General features: G+C 36.0%; 1 protein-coding gene across 3 annotated transcripts; it reads left to right on the top strand.

The window, feature by feature from the left end:
* Nucleotides 1-544: 544 nt before the first annotated feature.
* On the top strand, nt 545-17,629 carry MFSD1 (major facilitator superfamily domain containing 1). Of its 3 annotated transcripts, XM_070945046.1 has the most exons (17): nt 545-741; nt 1,385-1,437; nt 2,295-2,407; nt 3,751-3,793; nt 3,956-4,023; nt 4,258-4,366; nt 5,890-5,992; nt 6,729-6,827; nt 7,285-7,396; nt 8,277-8,333; nt 8,709-8,865; nt 9,696-9,793; nt 11,090-11,202; nt 12,187-12,234; nt 13,187-13,247; nt 16,015-16,126; nt 17,220-17,629. In XM_070945046.1, the coding sequence occupies exons 1-17, from the start codon at nt 582-584 to the stop codon at nt 17,277-17,279; spliced, it is 1,566 nt and encodes a 521-aa protein (XP_070801147.1). In that variant the 5' UTR covers nt 545-581; the 3' UTR covers nt 17,280-17,629. The 3 variants fall into 3 exon arrangements, with proteins under 3 accessions (XP_070801147.1, XP_070801149.1, XP_070801148.1); XM_070945048.1 differs by lacking the exon at nt 17,220-17,629 and having other exon boundaries at nt 13,187-13,251; nt 16,015-16,027; XM_070945047.1 differs by lacking the exons at nt 16,015-16,126; nt 17,220-17,629 and adding an exon at nt 15,120-15,896.
* The last annotated feature ends 8,809 nt before the right edge of the window (nt 17,630-26,438 follow it).

Genomic DNA, 26,438 nt, shown 5'->3' with positions numbered 1-26,438 from the left:
TTTATTATATTATATTAATTATATTATTATAATATTATAATATTATATTATAAGAGCATATGCACAGAAGACAAATTCCTTGTGTGTCCAATCACACTTGGGCAGGGATGGGCAACTGTGGCCCGCTTGGCTGGCTCAGGAATTCTGGGAGTTGAAGTCCACAGGTTGTAAAAGGGCCACAGTTGCCCATCCCTGCATAAAGAATTCTATTCTATTCTATTCTATTCTATTCTATTCTATTCTATTCTATTCTATTCTATTCTATTCTATTCTAAAAAACCCCAATGTTGACCGCCAAAAGAGGAATTCTGGGAGTTGAAGTTCTCAAGTCTTAAAAGTTGTCCAATTCGGAGGTTCCTGTCTGATCTACAAGAAATCCCCCCCACCACCCCTTTTGGGATCATAGGCTCGGCCCACAACGCTTGACATTTTAAGCCACTCCCACCTCAAAGCCGGGCCTTCCCTTTCTGCGTACCGTGCTGAGACACACGTGACCAGCCAGGCGTGGTCACGTCATGTGACGGGGGCTCACGTGATTCCCTCGGGTTTGGCTGGCGGCGGCTGGCGACGGGTTGTCCAAGATGGCGTTGATGGAGGAAGAGGAACGGGCGTTGCTGGATGAGGATTCGCTGCCCAAGGACCATGGCGACCCTGAGCGCAAGCCCTTGCCGGCGTTGTGCGACCCTCAGCGGCTGGCCCACAGGCTGCTGGTGCTGGCGTTCATGTGCTTCCTGGGCTTCGGTCGGTGGTCTCTGTCTTCCTGGTTGAATAGGGGCTGTGTCCGGGGAGCGGAATAAAGTTTCGCCTTAAGAATAGTCCTTGAGTGAGGGTGTAAAGAAAGTGTGTCACGGATGCACACTAGACAGTCTCGATTTTTGCCGCTCCCTTTTTGCTCTAAATTATTGCAAGGCAGCGCTAGACGTGGGCTATGCTTTGCCTGCCTGGGCTGTTTCCCTTCCTTCTGAAAAGGATCAGTGAAGACAGAAAACGAAAGGAGAATAATGGGAGAAAGCAAACTTTAGTCATTGATCGCAATCCCTTCCATGAGTTTTGGCTAGGAGGAGAAGGGCATTCATGGTTATTTTTTTTTTTTTTTATTAATTGGCATGATTGGAAAGTTGCTATTTGCTGTTGATCCTGGGATTGGAGATATTGGCATCACTTGGAAATTAACCAGGTCTCCTTTAGCTTTGATTCCCTTTTTTCATCCTGGACAAATGAAGAGGGTGGAGTTGATACACATTTATTAATTAAATATTTTTTCTCTTCTTTTGATAGTGATTTTTTTGTGTGTGGATTCCAAATAATCTGCATAGGTTATTGACACAAACGTTTTCAGAATGTTTTTTTTTAAAAATAAGTTGTCTGCTCTGTTCTTCCCTAGGCAGCTATTTTTGCTATGACAACCCAGCAGCTCTGCAGACTCAAGTTCAGAGGGTGAGTGAAGAGCAAAATATGCTGAATTTCACTATTTTTTCTACTTAAATCTTTGATGCATCCGTTTTCTTCCATTATAGCAAGGAAATGTTCTTTATGTTTTAACAACCAGAAATGATTCCAAATGAGCATCAGATAATGAAAACTTAGTTAAAATATAATGAAATATAATTGTTTTTCTGAAGAATCAGGATATTGATTGTGCTAAAGGACAAATAGATTAGAGGTTGTCTCTTAAAGCAGTTGAGCATCAATTATCAATAATCAGAATGGTTTAAGAATACCTATTTTTTCCTCCAGGAGGAAACGCCTTCCCCCAATTCAGGCATTTTTTATTTGTTTTATCTTAAAGTATAAGGGAGTACCCTCTCTGGTATATACCGGTAACCACTAGCTTTTCTAATGTGAAGAAAAGAAATGGGAAAATTAAAACTCAGCTGCAAGGCTGTTCATTGTAGTTGTTTTGATGATAAATGCATCATTCTCTGAAGCAAAATGGGAGATAAATACAAAATCTAAAGTATGCAAGGTTGTCAAAAAATAAGGCTTGTTTTGTACAAGAACATTGAATAGAAAAATAATTTCTTTCCAGATCCTGAAAGATCCATATGTAGAACTTCTTAGTTCCTAACTGATTACTAGGTTTTTTTAAAGCTGTATATTTTTATTTATGTAAACAATATTTGCATCTTTTATTTCTGATACCAGTGTTAATCTTTCTTTGTAGCAAGACAGCAATTTTTAGACGAATGACTTGATATCGCAATGCCATATTGCGTTGGATGGATTATGGATTATTCTGTAAGAAAGTTTTAAAATTAAAGCAATGCATAAAGATTGTGTTCTCTTCCATTTAGGATATGAAAGTAAACACAGCTGAATTCATGGCGTTGTATGCCTGGTATTCCTGGCCTAATGTGTTTCTATGTTTTTTTGGAGGCTTTTTGATAGACAGAGTATTTGGAATAAGGTAATTATGACCATTTTTTCTTGAAGATAATTGCTAGATCCATTTTATATATTTTTCCCAAATGGCTGAATGAATATGAGCTGTACTTATTAATATGCTTAGTAGACAAATGTTAGCATTTCCTTACTTGCCTTATTTGCTAGGGTTATGTGTGCTTCAAAAAATCCTGGTAGGAATCCACTCATTAAAATTAATATGACACTTTTTGGGCTGTTTTGGGCTGAAAAACAGATGAGTGTCCTTTAATTAATAGAGAGTATATGCAAAACTCGTGGTTTTAGAAAGGAAGCAGTTGAGAAATGTTGGATCTTTCTTTTTCCCTCCAGATCATGCCAAATCTTTTCAGGGTCTGGGTGATCTGTTCTAGAATACATAATAAAATACCATATCCAGAAGCTCTCAACCCATTTCTGGTTTGGATGGTTACTTCCAGAGACTTGGAAATTGTGCTTAGAACTGCTTGCTCCAAAGGGGAATTTGAATCTTCCAGGCATTTCTGGAGCATTCTGTTCTTGAATTTATGCATTTTGTACATTTTGAATTCTGTGCTTGCATGGAAGTCCAAGCTCTTCTAATAATTTTGCAAGAAGTCACAGGTGAATTGTTTACCACTTGAAAGTAGACTTTTATTATTAGGGCTCTATCATTCTATTTTATTACTTCCCCCAAATTAGTTGGCCGGCCATGTAGTCTCAGAATTGTAACATAAGATGATATGCAAATACATTCATGTTAATAGTTGGCAGGCCTGAAAGTCCAATGCAAAAAATGGCTTGGAACCCTGACAATAGTAGAATCTTAGTTTTCTCGTTTGAATTTTATGGATTATGAATTCACTTTTTTCTTTGAGGATATCTCGAAATAGCTTACTGTGTTGCTTATTACAGTTAGATCCTGCAATTGTGCTCAATATGAACCAAGAGAGGGAACATCCAGCCAATTAAATAGTTTTTTGTGTCTTTTTTCTTTATCACCCTACTTTAGTCCCAGGTGCCCTAATTTTCCATTTTTTTTTCTCCTCAAAAGTCAACCTTCTATTTCCTCTATTGGATTTTCATGTGGCTCTCCTTGTTGGGAGCATTATTTTCCCCCCGAAATCAGTGTGTCATAGTGGCTGAATGGAAGAAAAGTGGAATATACATTTGATCTACTTTTATGATTATTGATGGTACTCTTGGGTAAATAAAGGTTAGTTTTCAGATAATTACATCCAGAAGAGAGAAAAGATTCTTCAATCTAGTTCATTCACTTCTAAAGGATAATTTTGCCTCATTTGTGGTAAATAGTATGGTGGTGGTTCCCAATTACAATGCTGACTTTAAATTATTCAAACTCCTTTACAGGTGGGGTACAATAATATTCAGCTGTTTCGTCTGTGTGGGACAAGTAAGTGAAACAGATGGCAGATTTATGCAGAAAAATAAATTCATAATTATTCCAAAACTGTGAAATCTTATTAATCTGATTTATTTAAATATAGAGTTGAAATACATGCCTGTGATATAATTTCTATAATTAACTGAAAAGACATGCATCTTCCTCTTACAGGTAATTTTTGCTTTGGGAGCAATATGTAATGCTTTTTGGCTGATGGAATTTGGCAGATTTGTATTTGGGTAAGTTTGGACATTGTGTCTAAATATTTGCTGTATTTCATTTTAAAAATAAAGAATCCAGTGAAGGCTATGTATTTAAAATCAGAAATGGTTTGCAGAAAGCATTACATTATTTTAATTTTATTTTAAAGTTATTTGCAAATCAGCATGGATTGTAAATTGTATAGTTTATAGTGTGGGTTTCTTCATGTGTTTGGCTTCAAATATTCATATTCATGAACGTCTTTCATTTAGGATTGGTGGTGAATCCTTAGCAGTGGCACAGAATACCTATGCTGTGAGTTGGTTTAAAGGAAAAGAATTAAATCTTGTTTTTGGTCTGCAACTCAGCATGGCTAGAATTGTAAGTCTAAACACCCAGGTTTTTTTAAATATAATATATTTAATATAATAATTGCTACACATGTATAGGTTAGTCTATGTTCCCATGTCTGTGGATGAGGTGAAGTTGATTCAGGCATTTTTAAAAAGGCATTTGATTAGTTACAAATATTGTTTCATTAAAACTTCTAAACAGTTAAACCTGATAATTCAGTTAAACTGAGGAACAGCAGTAAAATTTGACTTTGTACGGTCATCTTTTCTCCTTTCCCCTTACTTGGAGGGAATGTTTGCAGACATTTGGAGACATCAAATGGTAACTGAAAAGTTAGAGTCTGATTATTGCAAGGATTTTGTTATACTATTAATAAAAAAGGTACATGTGCACAATCATTGTGTGCACTTAAAGTAACTCTAAATCATATGAACAACATAAACAGTGGTGCATTTAAATGCAGCCCGATTGCTAGCAGATTATCTCAGATAGCTGATGTTGACTGAGGTTTATGGGTGACATAATCCAAATTACAGGGGAAGAGGAAGCAGGTTGCCTGTTGATGGCATAGAGCAGGGGTGTCAAACTTGCAGCCCACAGGCCAGATGCGTCACACGCTGGCCACGCCTGGTTTAACGAAGGGGAAAAAGTCACAATACGTCACGTGATGATGCCGTGAGTTTGACAACCCTGGCTTAGAGGAATATATATTATTGCTGAGTATTCCAAGCATCAGATCAAAATGGTATCTCTAAATGGGTGAAATTTTACCTGTTCCCCTTGAGTTCCACTGCCAGTTCTAAGAAGTGTTTTTTCAAAGATTCCCTAAAAATGTGTACAGTGCACACTGTACTAAGACAGTTACATTTGGAATTTAGGTAATAAAAGAATGACCAAAGATAGGAACCACTGTAGAATGATAGTTAAAATGTTAGACTAGTAATGGAGTGCCAGGTTCAAATCTATTCACAGCTTTGATAATCTTGGACCAGCCCTACGTTCTCAGCCCAAATTATTCCACATCATTATTGTAAGAAAAAATACATATACAGCCTTAAGTTCCTGGAACCAATGTAGTATATTAATTAGATATGTGCTTTGTAAATCTTGAAGTGAAATATGTAGAATATAGAACATTTCTTGTTGATCGGAAGGAAAAAAAAGATAGACTCTTTTCTGATTATCTATATAGAAGATTCAAATTAAACGCTATTTAATTTGAGCCACAGTGCTGCAGTAATTAGAGTGCAATACTGCAGCTACTTCTGCTGACTGCCAGCTGACTGCAATTTGGTAGTTCAAATCTCACCAGGCTCAAGGTTGACTCAGCCTTCCATCCTTCTGAGGTGGGTAAAATGAGGACCCAAATTGTTGGGGGCAATATGCTGACTCTGTAAATCGCTTAAAGAGGGCTGTAAAGCACTGTAAAGCGGTATATAAGTCTAAGTCCTATTGCTATTTACAAAGATTCTTACGGGCTTGCTGCTTTTTGATACAATGAAGGAAAATAAATTAATATGGCTTAATTAATTATGATTATCCCTTCATAGGGGAGCACTGTGAATATGAATATTATGGGATGGGTGTACTGGAAAGTTCAAGATCTATTTGGTTCTACAGGTCACACAACTCTGGGCATAGCACTCTTGATAGGTTAGTAAATATTTTTACTGTAATGTATTTTTTTATTTCAGGAATTAAAAATCTGTTGTTAAACTATCTATTTTCATTTTTATCAAGCTTGTCTTTTATGCAGATTGTAATGTTTCTTAACCTTGGCTGTTTTAAACTTCAAACTGTAGACTTCAATTCCCAGAATTCCCCGAGCAGCATGCATTGCAGGAGTTACCACTTTCATCACTTATGGATTTCTACTTTGAAGACTTAGCATTTGCATGAAGGCTTCAAAAGCCTTCACTCTAGCTCTGACATCCCCTCCAGATATTGCCACTATATTGTAATGCTTCATGTGATAAAAGCAGAACATTATTTTAAAAATGGCGATTGAATGCTTTGCACATTAATTTAAATGGAACCACATTCTGATTTGATACTGACTCAGCCCATTTCCTTTGCCCCATTGTTCTTCGTACTCTTGCCCCCAATAAGCCACTTAAGACTTAGTGTGATTCCTGGCTGAAAAATTATCTGCCATGCAATTTATACCTGGCTCTTTATTTTCAGTGCTTTGTTTGAAATATCGTTGTGATACAATGTTAATGTTTTAAGCAATTGGTTTGATAAAGCCATTTGTAGATACTTTCCCCACATTCCTTTATACTGTATACATACTTTATACACTTTATATTATAATGTGTAGAATTGTAAAGCAATTTTATGTTCATTTATGGCATAAATCTTAGTTTGCTTTCTGTTCTATTAATTGCAGGTGGCATCACATGTATCTTTTCACTAGTTTGTGCTCTTATTCTTGCTTACCTGGACAAAAGAGCAGAGAAAATTCTTTGCAAAGAACAAGGGAAAACTGGTATGTTGGTCTTGTTCATTGGCCTCTCTCCTCTAAGTATGCGTAAACAGAATAGGAGTCAAGTTTTTGAACTAATGGTTCACTTCGCTTATCTTGGCCATAAAGTGTTGTTTGAGTAACAGAATTTACTCTGGTTGAGAAATTAAACAATTTTTCTTCCCTTGCTGTGGAGTTTTTTGCTGATAACATGAAGAATCTGTGACCTCTTTTCTTCGATATAATATATGTATATGAATCTTCCTTATTCTACAACTGTCATAATTACCCAGTGTGTTCATAATTCTTTGAAATTGACTTTTTACATACCTGTCAAGGATGTATTATATTTTTAATGGTGCAGACTAGCTGAGGTCTGTTAGTTTAAAGAAATGGAGAGTTAAAACATTTATTTGAAATAATCTCTTATTAGACAGTTTTGCACAGCTAACACTGGCATTTCTTTTCTTTTTTTCTCAAGGTGAAGTGATAAAAATAACTGATGTGAAAGACTTCCCATTATCGTTATGGCTCATATTTTTAATCTGTGTTTGTTATTATGTGGCTGTCTTCCCTTTCATTGGACTTGGAAAGTAAGTGCATGATTATTAAGAAATCAGATTTATTTGGCTTATATTTTATTATATTTCTATCGGACTTTTAAATATGTTTGTGTGTATTTAAATGCGGTTTTTGCTTTTTAAAATGTGTTTGCCTTTAAACAGAACAGAAAAAATATAAAACAATATGAAAGGCAAACAAGGAAATGCTTTTGACTTTGAAACTAAATTATGGCTTTGCTTGTGCTTGTAGAGGATTAGGGGAATTGAAGAAACACCTGGAGATTCTGATTCGATTTTACTTATCCAAATATTTCCTATATAGATATGCCTGCATTTTGTCCTTTTTACATTGAATGTAACAGATGGGCCTCATGATAGTAGACAGGTAGGAAGATGATGCCTTTACCTAATGTGGATAGCAGTTCAAGTAGTCCTTTACTTATGACTGGTTGAAGTTATGACCTTCCAGAGAAAGGAGACTTATAACCAGATCTGAAATTCCAGCATCGTTTTAAGATCAAAAGCACAGTTGCGGTTTCACCTAGTAACTGCTTCACTTAATGACTCAGTTTCCTGGCACAATTGTGCTCACTAGATAAAGACTATCTGTAATGTGACTGCTTGTCCAACAGTGTTGCTTACAGTTATTTTTATACATTCTATCTAGAGTGACTACGACTCCCTGATTTCCCACTCAATACTCAACAGTCATATATGCTACACATATTGCTTCCTTCTCTAGAAGACATCAATGGGTGTTTATATACAATGCAGAATAATTTATTAAAGTCAAGAATGTTTTTATGATTTGTCACTAGTCCACAGTAATGTTAATCTGTTGCTAGATATGCGGTTTACTTACAGCCTAAGCTGATACAGAAACTACAAAAGTATCATTGTTGTTTTACAGAGTTTTCTTCATTGAGAAATTCAAACTTTCTTCTCAAATAGCAAGTGCAATTAACAGGTCAGTGTTATTAATTTTAAGTTGCTTTGTTGTTGCATTAACCATTACTTCCCTGAGAGCGGTCTACTTCAAGCTTGTGCTTCCCCAAAAATCTTTAATGTCTTCCTTGAAATAAGATCATGAAAGGAAGTGCAAAATTTCTTTATTATTGTGCTATATGCTCTAAGTTAGTTTTAGCCGTAAAAAAAAATCTTCAGAGTTTTGTGAGTTTTCTGATAGGAATCATTGTATATCTCAATATATCAGGTCATGAATAGTCCAAACGCTTCTCGGGGGGTGGGGGTGGGGGAAGGATGGTGAAGGAAAGAAGAATTATTCTGTAATGGGATAATTGATCTCATTGCATTCACATGACTTTTCTGTTTTCCATTTCAGCATTGTGTATGTTATATCAGCCCCAATGTCCCCTATCTTTGGAATTCTAGTAGATAAAGTTGGAAGGAACATCACATGGGTTATATGTGCAGTGGTGGGAACTTTAACCTCTCACATTATGTTGGCCTTTACTTTCTGGAATCCTTGGATAGCAATGGTAGGTATTTCATTCAGGTTTATTTTTCTTAAATAAAGCCAAAATCTATAACGTACTTTGTCCTTGAATTTATCCCTGTGCATTTGGACTCCCATAATCTCCAAACATAAGAACCATGGTGGTGCAGTGGTTAGAATGCAGGATGGCAGACCCACTGCCAGAAGTTCAATTATGACCTGCTCAGGGTTGACTCAGCCTTCCATACTTCCAAGGTTGATAAAATGAGGATCCAGATTATTGGGGACAATATGCTGACTCGCTTAGAGAGGGCTGTAAAGCACTATGAAGCGGTATATAAGTCTTAAGTGCTAAGTGCTAAAAGGCTATGCTAGCTGGATGAGTTGGCTTCCAGCAAACTTGTGGGAGCACAGTTTAATAATATTGTTCAAAAATTCTGACCACCTTCCTCCTAAATCTACAATCCAGATGCCAAGCTTTCTATAGCATTGGCAAAACATGGTGTTCCAAATGTTGCTGAACTGTCCGTCAAACCTAGACAATTCGGCCAGGGTGTGATAACGAGAGTTCCAGTCCATAAGATCTGGAGGGCTTCATTTCCCCTATACATGTGATACTGCCAATCTAGATAACTGTTGTTAGTGATAATGGTGTATCTAATGATTTTAGATACCATTGGCTGTTGCATTATTTAGCTCACCAGCTGTACTTGGTTGCTATTTAACTGCCGAATAAACAAATGAAGCAGCTTTACAACCGGGAAACAGAATAGAGGAATGACATTTATTAACCCCATACAATTTTGACCCTCAGGAATGTTGGCTAGCTCACTCTTAATGCCTAGTTTAAATGCTTTATTTTCCCCTTAACAGTGTTTGCTTGGAGTTGCTTATTCCTTACTTGCCTGTGCCTTATGGCCCATGGTTGCTTTTGTTGTACCAGAACACCAGCTGGGAACTGCTTATGGATTGTAAGTAACAGATTTTTGGATCTTATTGCACTTCATCTTTAAACTTCTGATCATAACTGTTGTATAATCCCCTGCCATTTTATTTGTAACTCAGTGTTTGACTATTCTACATGCTTAGCAGATTACCGTTTAGTTACCTAGGATTTTTTTTTTTAATGCAAATGTCCCAAACTAAGGGTGCTTCTGTACTTGGATACAGCTCTGAGTAGTGGAAATTCTCTTTGATTAAGATATTCTAGGTCTGATTTAAAATCTGTGTTTAGGCTTTTTTTGCTGACTTCCATAATTGATTGAAAGTGTGTTGCTCCCAACGTGACCAGATTGAAGTGTAACAAGCCAAAAAATAAATGGATTGCACGCAGGCACATCTGACCAATGTGTACACATGTCAGATATTACTCCAAATCCATTCTTTCTCTCCAGGTGACTTCTCAGAATGGTGCTCATTTCTCCAACATTAAATGTCTGACAGAGACATGAGTGTTGACTGGCAAGGGCAGATGCCTGGATCTTTTATGTACTACATATCCCCACTTGTGGGCCTCATTGACCTCGAACAGCTTTCAATACATTGTTGCCTGAGATTGTAAAAGTTTTGTTCATGTTCAAGCTTAAAAAAATGCTTCAGAAGAAGATTTCATAAGAGATCTGGGTCTTATAAGAACACAGCATTTCTCTTTGATTAAACAGCCTATTTTTGTTGATATTTCTGTGAATCTGAAAAATGGGCCTACTGTTTTAGGAAATTGACTAATATATGACTTTTGAAGCCTTTCTTCCAGGATCTGGAAGAAAACTGGAAAAAAAAATGTATCAGACGGGACCCTTCCTAGTTTTCCTGAAGATAAAGGGAGGAAGGGAGGAGGAAGCGCAGGCAGATTTCTTACTATAACCTTATAATAAAAATAGAATTCATCAGTTTGGTTCACTAGTAACCTCTATAGAAGGGCCAACATCAATCTTGCAAGTTTCTGTACACCCACCTCCCTTTATCTTTGTGAGAACTAGGGACGGTTCTCCTGACCATTATCTTGGTTGCAACTCTTCTTTCTGTTCTACAAGGTTATTCTTCTTTCCACAACAGCAGGTGAGACTATCTTGTCTGTAAATATGTGGTTTCTTTTTACTTCACTCTTCCTTTTAAGTGATAGTTGTATATATTTTAGATTTTAATACACAAGTACAATTTTTGTTGGCCAGCAAGATGTTTATAAAAACAGACAGCTTTCTAAATTTGCTTCTTTGTGCTGATTGGAAATTAAGTGGGGATTATGGAATGTTCTTTCTGTTTTCTAGCATGCAGTCAATCCAGAATTTGGGTCTTGCGATCATTGCTATTGCTGCTGGGATGATACTAGATTCCCGAGGATATTTCTTCCTAGAAATTTTCTTCAGTTCCTGTTTGTGTTGTAAGTATAAAGCCCTATGAAAGGCATATACTGATGTTGTATATAAAGAAGTTATACAACATCGGTAGTTTGTGAAATAGTTTTAGAAATAGCTTGCAAGACAAATTCTGATTTAATGCATGTTCTTCTCATCCTTCTCATTTTTTCAAATAAAAAGGAAGTCCCCTCCCTTTTTTCTTTAAAATAACTTTAAAATAGCATTTTATAAACTGGAATAAAATATTCTGAGAAAACTCTTGTGTTGTTACAAAACTCTGTCCTTCTTTGTTTGTTTGTTTTGACAAAGATGTAGTTTTCATGCGATTTACCATATTTTTTCATCTATAAGACACCCCCATGTATAGGACACCCCCATGTTTCATGTAGAGTAAGTAAGCACACTGCAAGCCATCATTGTCAGAAGCCATCTTATTAGAGAGTGAGTAATACAAGAACAGGAAATGCATCACAGGAACAATAGAGATGAAAACTAGAGTGGCAATGTGATACAGGAAACAACTACAATAGAGAGGAATGATAGAGCTGCATATAAGGTAGAGGCTCGTCCGGCAGAGCTGGAGGACAGGGATGGGTGACACCCTCTTGGCCTCCTGTGTATAAGATGCCCCTCCATTTTCAAGTAAATATTTTAAAGAAAAAGTAGCGTCTTATACACGAAAAAATATGATAGTCCTTGTGGGATATTAGGCAGTGAACTTTGCTTGTTTTGGGCCATTGTTTTCCTTTTTGAAGTACATTTGATTTGTACTCCCAGTCTGTGTCAGTCATCATGGAAATTTTCAGTGCATCTTCAGGGTTTCACATTGCCCTCAGTCTCACATCTGGGGGGAAAAAACCCTTCGCTCTTAGCTGTGGCATCAAATATTTACACTTTGGTACTCTTCATGTGAAAATGGTGCACATGCTATTTTTGCTTTGCATATTAAGGCTAATTTTCATGATATATTATTTTCCTTTATGTAACTTCTTATTTTTGCCTTGCAGTGGCCCTTATCGCTGTAGTCGCGTTATACTTTGTGAATTTGTTCAGAGGTAAGCATTTTGTCCTCTTAGCTTGTATTGACACTTGCATCTTTGAATCAGCAATGTGCACAAATGGTAACTACCTTGAAATAATGACACATTCTTTTAGAATAAAATACATCAGCTATTCTTTGCTGATTGTTTAAATGTAAAAATGTAAAGATTCTGAGTCTTGATTGTTTTATATTTTCTTTTAAATTATACATAATGTACTGGGGTTTTTAATCTAATATATTGAAATTGCAATTCTTTTAATTTTACTAAAAGTATAATCAGTTTCACTTCAAAGGTCATTTATACAACTGTGTTTTGTTGAAAGAAAGACTAGTTGAGCCTAATTAATAAACTTCAAAGTAGAACTATCTTAGGTTGCAGTGGAAATAGACATATATTTTTCTGTTTGATCATCTTTTGGTAGAGTGAAGGAGGTACAGTTTCTATGAGTGTTGACTTCTTTTGGTAAATATAATATATTCATAGGGGAGGGTGTTGACTGTAGCAGAGAAGGCAATCCTAATAAGGGCCTTGATATGTTAAAACCAGCACTTTGAATTGCATCCCAAAATTTATTTTCAGCAAGTGGCGGGTATGCAATAAAATAAACAATGCATATGTTCATTATAGCAAGGAAGCCATCATGTATTGGACCAATTGCAGTTTCTAGTGGTTTTGAAAGGTAGTCCTTTGTGGAATGCAGTGCCATAAATTTGGTGGTGTCTTCTTTTGGAGTCCAAACATAATTTCTGAAATCTTGCACATTTAACCAACTTTTATTCCATGAGCTTCACCGTCCTTAGATTGGAGTTGTTTGTTTTGTAAAAAAGATTTACTAAATTTTTATGCTGCTAAAGCTGGCCAACATAAACTTGTATTATAGTACCTGTTTCTTGAGAATTAAACATGGCAAATATTTGTAAAAGCAATGCCCTATTAAATTATATGTATATCGTTTCTCTCATAGGAGGAGACCTTAACTGGTCTGCAAAGAAGAGAGAAAAATTGCAGAGGCTAGCCATGGCTGAGTAAGTATGTAGTAGTGTTCCTACGGTATAAATGGTATTAGAAAAATGCTTGGATTGAAAATTGACATGCAAAGAATCTGAGGGTTGAAATATGTACTATTTTGGTTTAATAGGATCAAAATGTTCATTGTATTGTGAGATGAATTTGTATGCCTGAGAAAATGTGTTTTGGCTGTTAGTTTGAGCTGCAAGCTTGGCAATTTGGTTGCAAACGTTTCATCACCATTCAAGGAGACATTGTCAGTGCATTTTGAGTTGTGCTCTTCTGTCAGAACACAGATCTTTAAATACCTTTTTATGAGATGCAAATTAGTCTGAATGTTGTTTGTTCGCATATTTCTGAGTCATGGTCTGATTTTGGACTGTTTGATTGGCTGGCTCTTGTTGCTGGGCTATATAGTTAAGTACCATCTGTGTTGATGCAGATTAGGATTAGAGTTGTTTATCTGGGTGCTTGAGTCATGGTCTGTCTTGTTTGATAGTTTGAGTGGCTGGCTTTTGTTACTGAGATGTGATCCGATGGCCTGTTTGTTTATTTTAAATGCTACCTTTGGGATTGTGGTTGATGCAGTTCTTTCACAGAACGAAACAAAATTATATAACAAAATTATAACCCATTGTTTGCAACCAAATTGCCAAGCTCAGAGCTCAAACCAACAGCCTAACTTCCAACTCGAGCTACTAATATTCAAACACATTTCAAAATGTATTTTTGTATAGTTTATATATTAAACTTTGGAAACAGCAAAAATTCTGGCTTACAATGAAATTCAGTCTTGTTCCAAGTCATTTCTTCAGTGGTTAACTGAAGTACTTGCCTGGTACATATAGGTATAGAACTGCAGTTTTGTATCCTTGCATTTTAATCTTTCTTCTTTCTGACTGCATGATAATTTGTGCTGAATTGAGAGCATTGGATTTTCTTGCTTTGCTGCAAAAAAAATCATTTGTTGTTTGTTTGTTTATGCCACCTGACTCCCAATTACAATGCACAGCTAGAAGTTTTTTTAAACTTATGTACAGCTTTGTAACCAGTTCCCTAACTTGATGTTCTCCAGATGTTTCAAATTAAAACTCCATATCTTATTCTTCCAGTACAGCTGATCATCAGATAAGATGGGAATTGCATTTGTAAACTCTAGAAGCACTTGTCGGATCAAGCCAAGACAAATTTCCCATTTTCTTTTTAACATCTTAAAAACTGAGTTCTTCAGTTGTGAAGATTTGCCCATTTACCAAAAGGTTACCATAGTGGTATGAGTAGTCAAATGGAATATGAAACTTAAAGGACATTCATTGGACAACTCTTCAGGGACCAATGGCAACCTCAGTCTTAAAAATAATAATAGTAAAACCCAAATAAGTCTATAGTATGTGATGCAGAATCGCTTAGACAATAGAAATTACTGTGCTGTTCTGGCAGTTTTAAAGTAAAACCCACCCATTACCCAAAAGGCATTGATACTAGGATTTACATCAGAAGTGTCCTCTTTAATTAAAGCAAGGGTGAGCAAATGCTTAACATCTTTTTCTTTCTTTCTTTTGGGAAGGGGAAGGATAAGAGTCATCATGAGTAACTGATGGAAAATGGGCAAAACTGTATCACATATATGGTTTGGGAAGTTGTTCTTTAAAGCCACATTAAGCTTATTTTGGAGATGTGTACAATAATTTTGGGTAGTTGCATTTTAATGTAGCAGGGAACTGTTACTGATTTCCAGCAATTGCGACTGGAGAAAATTGAGAACTGAACCCTCAGTTCAGAGCAACCTCTTTCTTAATACATACATATTCAATCCTGCACCATGGCATTTTTGAGGGACTCATAAGCACATAGTTACAATAACATGTTTGCTACAATATGTTTTGCAGAAAAGAAATCTGAATAGAAATTCCTTCCAGAACTGGGCAGCACTTGATCAACAACAATCCCGTTGAAGAGTATTCTAGTACATGTACATGTTCAGGTGATAGACCTCAAGTTGCACTCAAAAGTAGTTCACTCAGGAAAACATAGTTACATATGCTGAACATACAGCGTGTCAAACATCTCTCTTTTATCAAGGCACCCGGACTGCAAGCGGAGCAAACTTTTTGTATATATGTATACTCCACATCGTTGAAGAGACTTACTCCATTTGAAGTCAGCTCCTTCAGCTCACTGAAGTTAATTGGCATATGAACAGTGATATCTACCCTTTTGTTTTGTGTAAGGGTGGTTTGTCTGCGAGCTAATGATGTCTTGGTATTCAGCAGCTTGTGTTCTGAAGGGATTGTTTGTTACAAAATGTGATGATTCTCCTTGCGAACCCTGACTTTGTAATATTGTGCGTGTTACAGGATCAAAAGAATGTAAATGAAATCCTAGTATGATTTTTTTTAAAAAAATATTGAAATAACATCATCCTACTGATCAAAAGCCATGTTAGTTTTAAAAAAGGGCAGCTGCTACTTCTCTAAAAGTTGCTGTTTTTATTTTTTATTTTGTATTACAACTGTTTCCTGGTAATTTTTTTTGTTACAGGCAGAGATTAAACATTGGTTGACTATGTTGAAACTTGCACTTTGCACTTACATTTTGACCTTTAATAATAAATATTGGATAAGAGAGTATTTGACTTTACTGTCTGGTAACATGTTTGACTTACTTTCCCCTTCCTTTAGCTAACAGTACATCCATACATTGATGTAAGAATAACATTCACTGAAGATCTAACATACTCATCTTTCTATGCGTCTATTAATAACATTCCCTTTGTTTTTGCAGAGCAAAAAGACGGGAAAAAATCAGACGTCAGAATGAAGATGATTTAGCCAAATTACAACCCAAGAATGACTTTAGTTTGAGGAATAGGTATCTCTGCAGATTAGGTGCTCAGGTACTGATAACCAAAATATTTATTTTAAAAGTGTTGCAATAAGTGCTGCTCCAGAAAGGACTTTTCTTGTCAAATTAGCACTAGACTTAATAATACCAAGCTCATCTAAAGACTGGTTTTCATTGTTTATAATTTGCATGCAAACTAGTCAATATATTCTCCCCATCATAAAGAACTTCCAACTTCCATGAAGTTCCTTGGGGAAAATAATCCAGTTGGCCAAAATGGTAGAGCTACTCAACTGTATTTTGAAAATCAGGATTGAATAGAGAGAGATTCTATCTTATCTGCCTGTCTCTCCATTTTATCTATCTTATCTAATCTATTTGTTTTACCTAATCTACCTGCCTGCCTACCTACCTACCTACCTATGAGTTTTGTTAAGGCCACCCCAACTCCATCAAGAAGACTCTTGATGGCCAAATATGAGAAAAACCACAACTAAAAATCAGATGACTGTCTGAACTAAAACACACCCCAATATGAAAGACTTGACAGGGGTTCCATAGATACCTTGATCTCAGGCCTGGGATCAACGTAATCCTAGTGACTAACTTTGGTCCATCTAGATTGTTTTCTTGGAAACAGTATAGTAATATTTTGTCACTATTTCCTTCAAATATATTTTCTGAACTTGGTCTGCACTTGTAATCTTAGTGAAAATTTGACCATCCATCCAAAAATATGCAGTCAAAATTGTATTTTTTTATTTAAATAGTAGTCTAATATATTAGTAATATAACATCTGCAGAAGGATATGCTATTTTTATCTTCTGCCAAATATAAGAATAATGTTAAAACAAAACCAAACAGAAAAAAGGCATTTTACTTTATTTCTGTATACTGTAGTAGGCAAACAGTGCCTTCAGATTTGCTGAGCTATAGTGCCCAGGATCCTTATCAGAAACATCTGATATATAATCAGATAATTAGAACATCAAATTTCAGGGACAATGATGCTAAGTACTTATGGGCCTGTTTGCACATGCAAGTCAGCTTCTTGCTGAAATTATGCATGTCTTAACCTGACCACTGTTGCTTAATTTGAAAACAATTGCTGATGAGATATCTTGCTCTTTCTTACTTTTTTCAGCTGCCAGCCAACTGTGTTTGCCACTTATCTGCACTGGCGCACAGAAGTGTGTTGAAATAGCAGAATTGTGTCATGACATGGACAAACAAAATAAGAAATTGTATCAACACAAGACCTCACTCTTCTGTAACAGAGATCAACATATAGAATAACAACAGAACACTATTTAGTAGTTTTCTGCAAACATTAATAATAGCTGATGTCTTGGAAGACTTTAAAGAGCCTACATTGAACTCTGCTATAGTGGATGAGTAGGGATTTTTTAAAATGGTGTCTGTGGATTTTTATCTGATTGCTGCTTGGCTTAGAATCCACATCTGTTTGTAACATTAAGCTTAAAGAACAGTTCCCATTTGGTGTACAATTATGCAATATAACTGCATACCGGATGTACACTCTGTTTGTCTACCCATGCCTCAGAATAACTACACTTTATTTGTGTTCTACATTTCTTTCACTCTAAGAAAGATAAGTAATAGATATTAATGAAATAGACTATTTCTATGAAATGCATAGCTTTTAGTAAACTTATTTTACAGCTTTTTTCAGTACGATGAGCATGGTAGTGCTCAAGATGGTACTGCATAAATATTTCAGGTGATGGATTACCTTTAAAAGCCCTTATAAAAAATACAAATTAACTAAAAGAGCACTAAGGTTAGGTATTTTTGTTTTTTGCACATAGATGCATTACAGAAAATTTCCTGTGGAAATAGCTAATTATTTGTTAGTATATTTTCTTAGCAAATTGTGGAAAATATGTAAGAGAGTTGGATAATTAAAATTAACAGTTCACTGCAGTAATAAAATTGATGTTTTTGTAGCTGTAAGGGTTAACAATCAGCACATTCTCAGGGAAATAAAAGTCGAGATGTTAGTCAAGACGGAAGCTGTCACCCTGTTGGATGTTGCATACAGTAGGTTTTGGCTGGGTTTCAATTCCACTGTCTGTCTGCCTTTTTTATTTTTTTATGCCTATCCCTAGCAAATATCATTGGTTATATACTTCACTTAGAAACCAACCTTGGTGTTCTAGTTTTAGAACACTTTATTGTTCTAGACTGCAACAATAGCAGATCCTTTAGTATGAAACTTGTCTTGGTTATGTAGGACTGGAACTGGACTTGTATATCAGTTTTCTGATGCTTCTTATAAGCCCTCACTGTGGTTGCCATTGATTTTAAGATTAGTAGTTGAGTTTGACACAAAAAGAATCTTGTAGTCCAGTTGGATAACACAACAAGTGTTTCCATTTGTGCATTATGAGAAATGCCAAGTTAATTTATTTTGGCCATATCAAATAACTGCTACTTTTGGTAGATAGGGAAAAATGCCAATAATCTACATTTGTGTTGCAACTATTCACATCTTGCCCTAAATACATTTCCTTTATTTTGAAGCCTGCAGTGCAAACACTAGTTTGCATGGTTGCTAATTAAGCTTGAATTTACGAAATTGCAGTTGAATTGATACTTTATTTGGCCAAGAGTGATTATACACACAAGGAATTTGTCTCTGATGCATTTAAAAATGTCTTAAATGGCTCAAATATAGCTTTTATCATTACAAGTACTTTTTACTCTTCTGCATGTATTACACTGTCTGTAAAAGACTGGCTGCAAGTTTGCATAATAGACTCTATTTTGTTTTTTATAAAATTGTTTGTTTTAAAACATGGGCATTTGCTGGGGAAGTCAGAAAAGTAGTCATGACTGTGAAAGAAACCTTGCCCTTTAAAAAATTAATTTAATTTTGTCCATTGTGGCGAGACATGAAATTAACACAACTAAAAGGTAAAATTTCACTTACTCCCTACTCAGATTCTGCCCATCAAAAAAGTTTCACAAAAGAACTTGCCGTATCCCCTTCTTAGGTGCATCCCAGTATAAAAGAAGCAAAACTCATCCACCATCTTGACTTTTTTGACACCCTTGGTATCCCTGTTCTAAAAGATATATCTAAAAGATATAATCTCCATTAAGCCTATTGTTATAGATATTTGAACATAGCCTCTATTTTTTTGTATGAAGATGATTATTTCAACACTCAAAATATTTTTTCCTTGTAAATATAATCTTGTCTGCATTCAAGTACCAGATTTTCCTCTGGCATGTACAACCTCATCTTGAATTTCAAAAAACTTTAGTTAATCCTTTGTGAGGGGTGAATAATTTTCATTAAGCTAGATCTATTACAGTAACAAAAGTGATGTTTGCATACTTCAGCTTAATGGGCTGTTTGACTTGCAACAACTGTGACCCCTGCTCATCTCTAATACCTATAGCTCATCCTGTTTAGGAACTGCATTAATTAAGAGCTAATTACTAAGTCTGGGCTATTGTGCACTGCAAGAAGCAAATTGGAAAACATTCTTCATGATACAAATCAAAGATTTATTGTTCCATTACTGCTCAGTGAGCAAGTATCTTTGAACACCGACATGAATGGAAAAAACAATATTCAAAGTGATAATCACTTGGTTTCCTTATAAATTTTAATTTTGTGCTGTCCTTGTTGAGGTCCAGAATGTCTTACGCTACACAATATTTCTGATGATTGTTAAGATCATTGTCCAATTGGTGTTACATCACCTTCGTTATTTATGTCTGCCATCACATAGATAGCTCATTTATATTCCATACACAACAGATTTACTGTATTGCTCCATGAATCGGATTACTATAATTGCCCTCTCAAGAACATCTTAAAGTTTTCAGCCAGATCACTTTTTAGTTTTTAAAATCTATACAGTAATCATGCTAGGGAAATTCACACACAACACAAAATGTTGTTATGGAAAAAAGATACAAAATTTACTTTCCATTCTCTCTCTGTGGGATCATTTATTATTATTTATTATTAAATAAACAATTATAAATTATAAATAAATTATTAATAGATACTAAATGAAGTCTGGTATCAAGCCAATATCACTTATTTTATTATTGTAGGCTAGCAATAACTTTATTTTAGAAAATTTAGAAAATTACATGGCATCATCAGAATAATGCTGCATGGAAAATTGATGTTTCCTTTTTTATATTTAGTATTAAAACATGGATTTAATAATTAAAACACTATTGATGTTTCTTGTTCATACGCTCACAAGCTATAATTCTGGTTTGAGGAAAGAAGGAGGTGCTGTTAGGTGTCTTAAAGTCATGGTCTTTTGCTTTCAGTCACTTCATGAATTGATGCTTATTATTTTTCTTTGACTTTCTGGCTGGAAAGAAAAACATTCCTGTTCTTATTGGTTGCACATCTAAAGTGGCATGCTTTGTATTAATTTGTTTAGACTACATATGTTAACAGTAGTTTGCCAACTTCAATTCTTCTGTTATATTTTGGTCATTTCATTGGTGCTGTAGCCAAAGCCATGAGGTATATAGATAAAATCAATGTCTTAAGAATAGTTTTGATGGGAGCTTCTTCAAGATTGAGGCAGAATTGCTTAACATCTTGAGGTTTCTCTGTCAGACTCTCCTATAGCAGGTTGGGCAATATATGAAGTGGAAGCTCAACGTTTCTGGAAGATACCCAATTTGGGAAAACTGCTATATCTGAAACTTGACTGATAATCCTAAGGGCAGTTTTAGGTAGGGAAACACTAAAGTCAAATCTCTGGCATTTCTGAAACAAAGCAGCTGGATGATTAAAATGTAATGCAATGTAGTCCTTAATGAACTGTGATTAAATATTACTATTCATGATGTAAATAAAACCTAAAACTTGATTTTTGTCTGCTAAAACACGGTGTAATTCTGACTTTTGCTTACATAATCTGTTCTTTTCTTTTTCTTTTTGTCCCTCTATGCCATTAAGAAATGTTCCAGGATACATAAAATGCATTTTGGTCTTAAAATAACATTTCATCAATCTGAATCCTATTTTATTAAACTAGATTAAATAGTATCTGTGTGACTTTTGTTGGCTCTTTTCCTAAAAATAAGATGAATTGTCAATATGAAAAAGAGTTGAATTAAAACCAGAAATTGCTAATGCCATTCTTACAGAGTTTCACAAAAGCAGTGGGCTCTTTCCAATTCATTTCACTCTGCTGAGTAGCTAAATAAAAAATTTAAATATTTAAAAAATCAAATGGATGCGATTTTGGGGTTCAACTGGTGAACCAGTCGAAGGGTGGGGGGAAAGAGCTGCAGCTATTCACGACAAGGAAAGCAGCAGCCCCGTATAATTGACCTTCCAAGGCAGAGAGCAGAGATTGTGCCTGCCAGAGTATGCAACAGCCAATTGGACTGGAGGACATATCTGATGGAATGAATTCCACTGCTGGAGAAGTGGTGTAATGCTACTTGATTCAGTGCAAAAAAGCTTGGAAGGAGGTTGTCTTCCTGGCAGCCTACAATCAGACTGAAGATCCATCCCTTCCTGCTCTCCAAAATGCTAAGTAGTTCACCTTCATGCTGGTGCAAACCAGAAGTGGAACCATGGAAGGACAATTTTGAGAGAGGGAGATAAGGCTTGGCTTAAATTATCAAATGGTGTCTATTTTAAATGAATGTAGGCCTTCTTCAGGCTGTTCTGCTGTAAACCATTTGTGTGGTAAGCCAAGATATCCATGCTTTGCTTGAAGATTTTCTTCAGTTACAATATTCATTACATTCTGAAATGGAAGCAAAGCTGCAGAGAGGGAGAGTGGAGAGGGAGATCTCCCTAACATGATTAGGGACCTTCAAGAGAAAGGGGAAATGGCAAAGCAGTGCGGTTTCTCAGAGACGGCTGTTTGTGCCTGTATGGACAATCTAAAGAATATTGTCAAGAATGAAACTTTGGCAACTATGTTCCGCTTCGTTTCAACTTGTCATTAGAGCAAATGGGTTAGATGGGGAAACGAAATTTCTACAATTCTGCTGAAGGCCGTGGGAGCCTGGAATCTTCAAGGACATCACAACAGGTGTGACGTTGAAGCAGACGGTTTCCATAACTATGAGATCTTGTTTACATGTACTATGTGAGAGATTGGGGGTTTGGCTTGGAAAAGTATTGTTTTATTCTATGGACTGAGGTTTGAGAATCTCGGTTTTGCTTCGACATTACTATGCTGTGTATTCAATAAACAGCAAGGTTTCTGGGAACGGAATGATCCTAGACTTTTATTTGGATTCTCGAGCTGGATGTTGGCAAATATATTCCATAATTCTGCTCTACTACTTGTTTTCTACATTAATCTTTGAAAGTGGTCATATTTATTTATTTAAACAGGGTTTTTGTGTTCAATATTTGGTCTTCTATACCATGTTTCCCCAAAAATAAGACCCTGTTTTATATTTTTTTGAACCCTGAAATAAGCGCTTGGCCTTATTGCCATACGCTCAAAAGCCCGATTGGGCTTATTATCAGGGGATGACTTATTTTGAGGGAAACAGGGTAATACTGCAGGGAGTAAGAATTCTGATGATTCAGGAATCTGCATTCCACTTCAAAGTACTTTTTAATAAAAAGTCCAAAACACACAAAAAGGAACCATAAGGGAAATTGATAATTATAGCAATTAAAGGTTTCATGCTCTGGGTATTGCACATTATCTTAGACCTGCCTATCTGATATCACTGGCTGGGCAGAGGAAGAGCAGTAACATATACCTGATGGATCTTGATAACCCTGGACAGAAATAAAGGCTACATGATGTCTTGGAATCCCTTGGAAATGCTGGAGATTCCTACTTTGCAGCAAGCCAGCTTCTTGTTCTTAAGATGGGCATATACATTCGTTTATTTTGATTTGGCTGGGTCAGGAAGTGCTGGAAACACTTATTAGGCTCTGGGTACATTAACAACTCACTTGCATAAAAAGTTTTTATGTTTCTGTTGTATTCTTCAATCAATCAGAATAGAGCTGGAAAGGCATCTTGGAGATTGTCTACTCCCATACCCTACTCAAGCAATAGAAGCCTGTTTTTTGTAGTTACAATAATGATAAAAGGATTTCTTTGCAAGGAGTTCAATATATATCACACAGAAAATTCAAGGCGAGTAACTTGCTAACTTTTGAAAAGAACTTACCGGTAGCATTTGTTACTGCTATGCATACCATTAAACTCAATGCAGACTCAACCACAGTTTCATCTGGGAAACAGCATTTTTGCTCCAGACAATGAAAAACCTGCTAGGGAATTTCTGGAAGCTTGGCATTCAGACAAATCAGGCATAGCAAGATAAAACACATTTGCATACCATTCAAAAGGAGACAATAAAAAATCTAGGAAGGAAACAAAGATTAGAAAACATCTCCAGCAGCCAGCGCTCGATACGCAGGGATCAACACCAGACAAACATTCAAGAATAAAACAATAGTAAAGAAACCACCAAGGAAGAAATCCCACACCTGTACCAAAATGATATATAAACCAGGAAGCAAACCCCACACTCACTTGCACTGATGATATTACATCGCAGTGAAACAACTGCAAGCAAACAACAAAACTCCATAGAGATCCAAGACCTTCATAGTTCAACCCTATATTCTTTTCTATTGCTATCAGAAGACCAGCTTTCGAATCGCTCACATAACTCAGTGCAGAAAAGGAGTCGGTTTGCCAAAAGTCCACTGCTTTTTTGAAGGTGGTGAAGATTTGACTGCTATTTTCAGCATGTTTATGATGAGGTAATATGAATATTATATGTATTATAATCATCCAGATAAAAAAAATTAACTTCTCTATATATTTTAGTAAGAGAAGGCAATATGATAATTAAGAGTGGTTATTCTTTGTTCAGTTATGACCTATATTGTGTCTTTGGGCAGCATTTTGGGGTGTAAGGATGTAATGTCCCAACCAGCCTTCCTCAACCTGCTGCCTTTAGATGTGTCAAGCATTAACTCCCAAAATCCCCAGCCAAGATAATTAATTATAGTCTTAACCCTCCCTCTCTTTGATAAGATTTAAATATATTACTAGGCAAAGGCTAGACAAATTTGGACATTTGAGATACTTCCGAATTACTATTCCTAGCAGGCTTTGCTAACTTGTCCGATAATGAAGAATGTTAGGAACTCATAATTCAACATCCTCTGGAATGCCACAGGTTATTTTTATCCCTGGGCTAAGCAGTGTTTTTTGCTTGGTTTTGTCTGATAAGATTAGATTTATTCAGTAAATCATAATTTTGAAAGTTGGTTAGAATTTTGTGTGGTCCATATTCAAGGATGGATTCTTTTGCTGCTGTTTGTCCACTCTAAGAAAAAGTCTATTTATCACTCTATTGTGCCTCAAATGACTATGCTGTCATTTAAAAAAAAAACAATATCGTATTAGACATTTTACGTTATGTTTATCTAATGCTTTAAATGTATATAGCAAAGGACTGTCAAAAACAGCACTTTGTTGGAAGATGCAATCATGATGATGCTTGTTTAAAACACACATTCTCAAAATATCCTATACTTACTAAATTTGGAGGGGAAAGTAATGGATTACATAAGTATAATAGTACAAGGAAAGATAAAATTTTCAGAGGAAAATTTTTCCAGGAAACAGCTTAGACTTCATGAATTTTCAGTTCATAAAGTCTAAGTTTCATGTAGAAATTTCCCCATTTGATTGTGTGGAATAGATTCTAATATTCCATTAGTAGATATGGGAGTGGGAAATTTGTGGCCATCCAGGTGTTGCTAAATTACAACTCCCAACATTCTTGTAATTCATCCCAAAGGTGCTTTTTCAAGAGGCAACTGGACTTTTTGATTTTTCTTTGAAGACGTTTCGCTTCTCATCCAAGAAGCTTCTTCAGCTCTGACTAGATGGTGGGGAATGGAAGGATTTATACTCCTTGCAGACAGCTGGTGATCTTCATTCTTTTAGCAAGTCGTTAAAGCCACCTGAAAGTTTATCTGTGTCATCAGAATCACCTGAATGGTGTAAATGGGTGTGGAGCCTTTTTGGAACTATTGAAAGGACCGTGTTGTAGATGAGATAGAAGATGTCATATCCCTTCCTCCCCCTCTGTTGAGAGAGGGCTGTTCAATTTTGACATACAGTAGATGGGATTCCCCACCATCCAGTCAGAGCTGAAGAAACTCCAGTTGCCTCTTGAAAAAGCACCTTTGGGACAACTATGACCTGGATGACTGAGAATCTCCATAGACGTTCCTTGTAATTGTTCTGGCGGACTAAGTCTTATGGGAGTTCAGATATTGGTACAACACCAAGGGGATTTCAACTACTTGGCAACCCTGAAGGTTGCTTTAACTGAAGCAGGATAGAAGCAGTAGATGAAACAATTCCCATCATAGCTACCTTAAACTGGAGAAATCTTCATGCACTGCTCAGCACACAGTTAAAAATACAATAACCCCTGCCCTGTAGAAGCGTAATAATTCCTGCAGAAGAAGAGATGGAATCTCTATTAATAGAATGGAGTTCTTGTATCCTGGATGTAAGGCAGTAGAGAATGCTATTGCACTTGCTTTCAAAGAACCATATAGCCTGCTGATTAATAACCTCATAGGTGGCTGCACAATAAAGGGTGTAATGGAAATCAATACCGCATGCTCTACTTATGCACCCTCATGAGAGTTCTCTCAAACTTGTTTCAATAATCCTAGAGACCAAAAGCATATGCATTGTCTCATCTTTTATCTTCTGGATCAATGCTTTCCAGTGGTCACTTCTAAAAGCTTGATTTATCATGGTATACTTTTTCGATACTCACAGAATTCCCTTGTCGTAACCTCTCGCCAAAGCACCACTAATGTCTTCTTAAAGGGGCCTATCAGAAGGAGAATATTATCTTTATCTGTGCAGTGAACATTATATCTGAGAAGTTTTAGAAAATGTCCAAGTTCTTTAGTTGACTCCTACTTTATTTAACATTTTGTTAACAAACCTTTTGCTCTAGCCTCACAGAAGTGTTTGAACTGCTGCTCCATGGTGATACGATATATGACTGTGTAGTCTTGTGAGTGCCACAAAATATGGGTGTACTTGACTGAACAGATCATTTAAGATGCTTGTCTTCCTTCTGCACAATTAAAAAAAACTGGATCTTACTAGTTGTGTAACTCCTTTGACAAGTTTACCCTTAATTTATCTCTTACTGAATTGTTTTAATATAATTATATGATGTCATCCTTCAGTAGGGTTTTCTACAGAAGCATCAATTCATTTAAAATGCCAGAAGACAAATAACCATCATAAAACACCAGGGTTGCTGTCAGACAACTATATCCTTGCTAAGTTGCAATATGTAGAAATGTTTT

The sequence above is a fragment of the Pituophis catenifer genome, unplaced genomic scaffold (genome assembly GCF_029215685.1).
Source record: "Pituophis catenifer annectens isolate HBS135680 unplaced genomic scaffold, rPitCat1.0.hap2 SCAF_6, whole genome shotgun sequence".
In the NCBI taxonomy this organism is placed as follows: domain Eukaryota; kingdom Metazoa; phylum Chordata; class Lepidosauria; order Squamata; family Colubridae; genus Pituophis; species Pituophis catenifer.
Note: the sequence above shows the minus strand (reverse complement) of the source record. Positions and strands in the feature narration are given on the sequence as shown.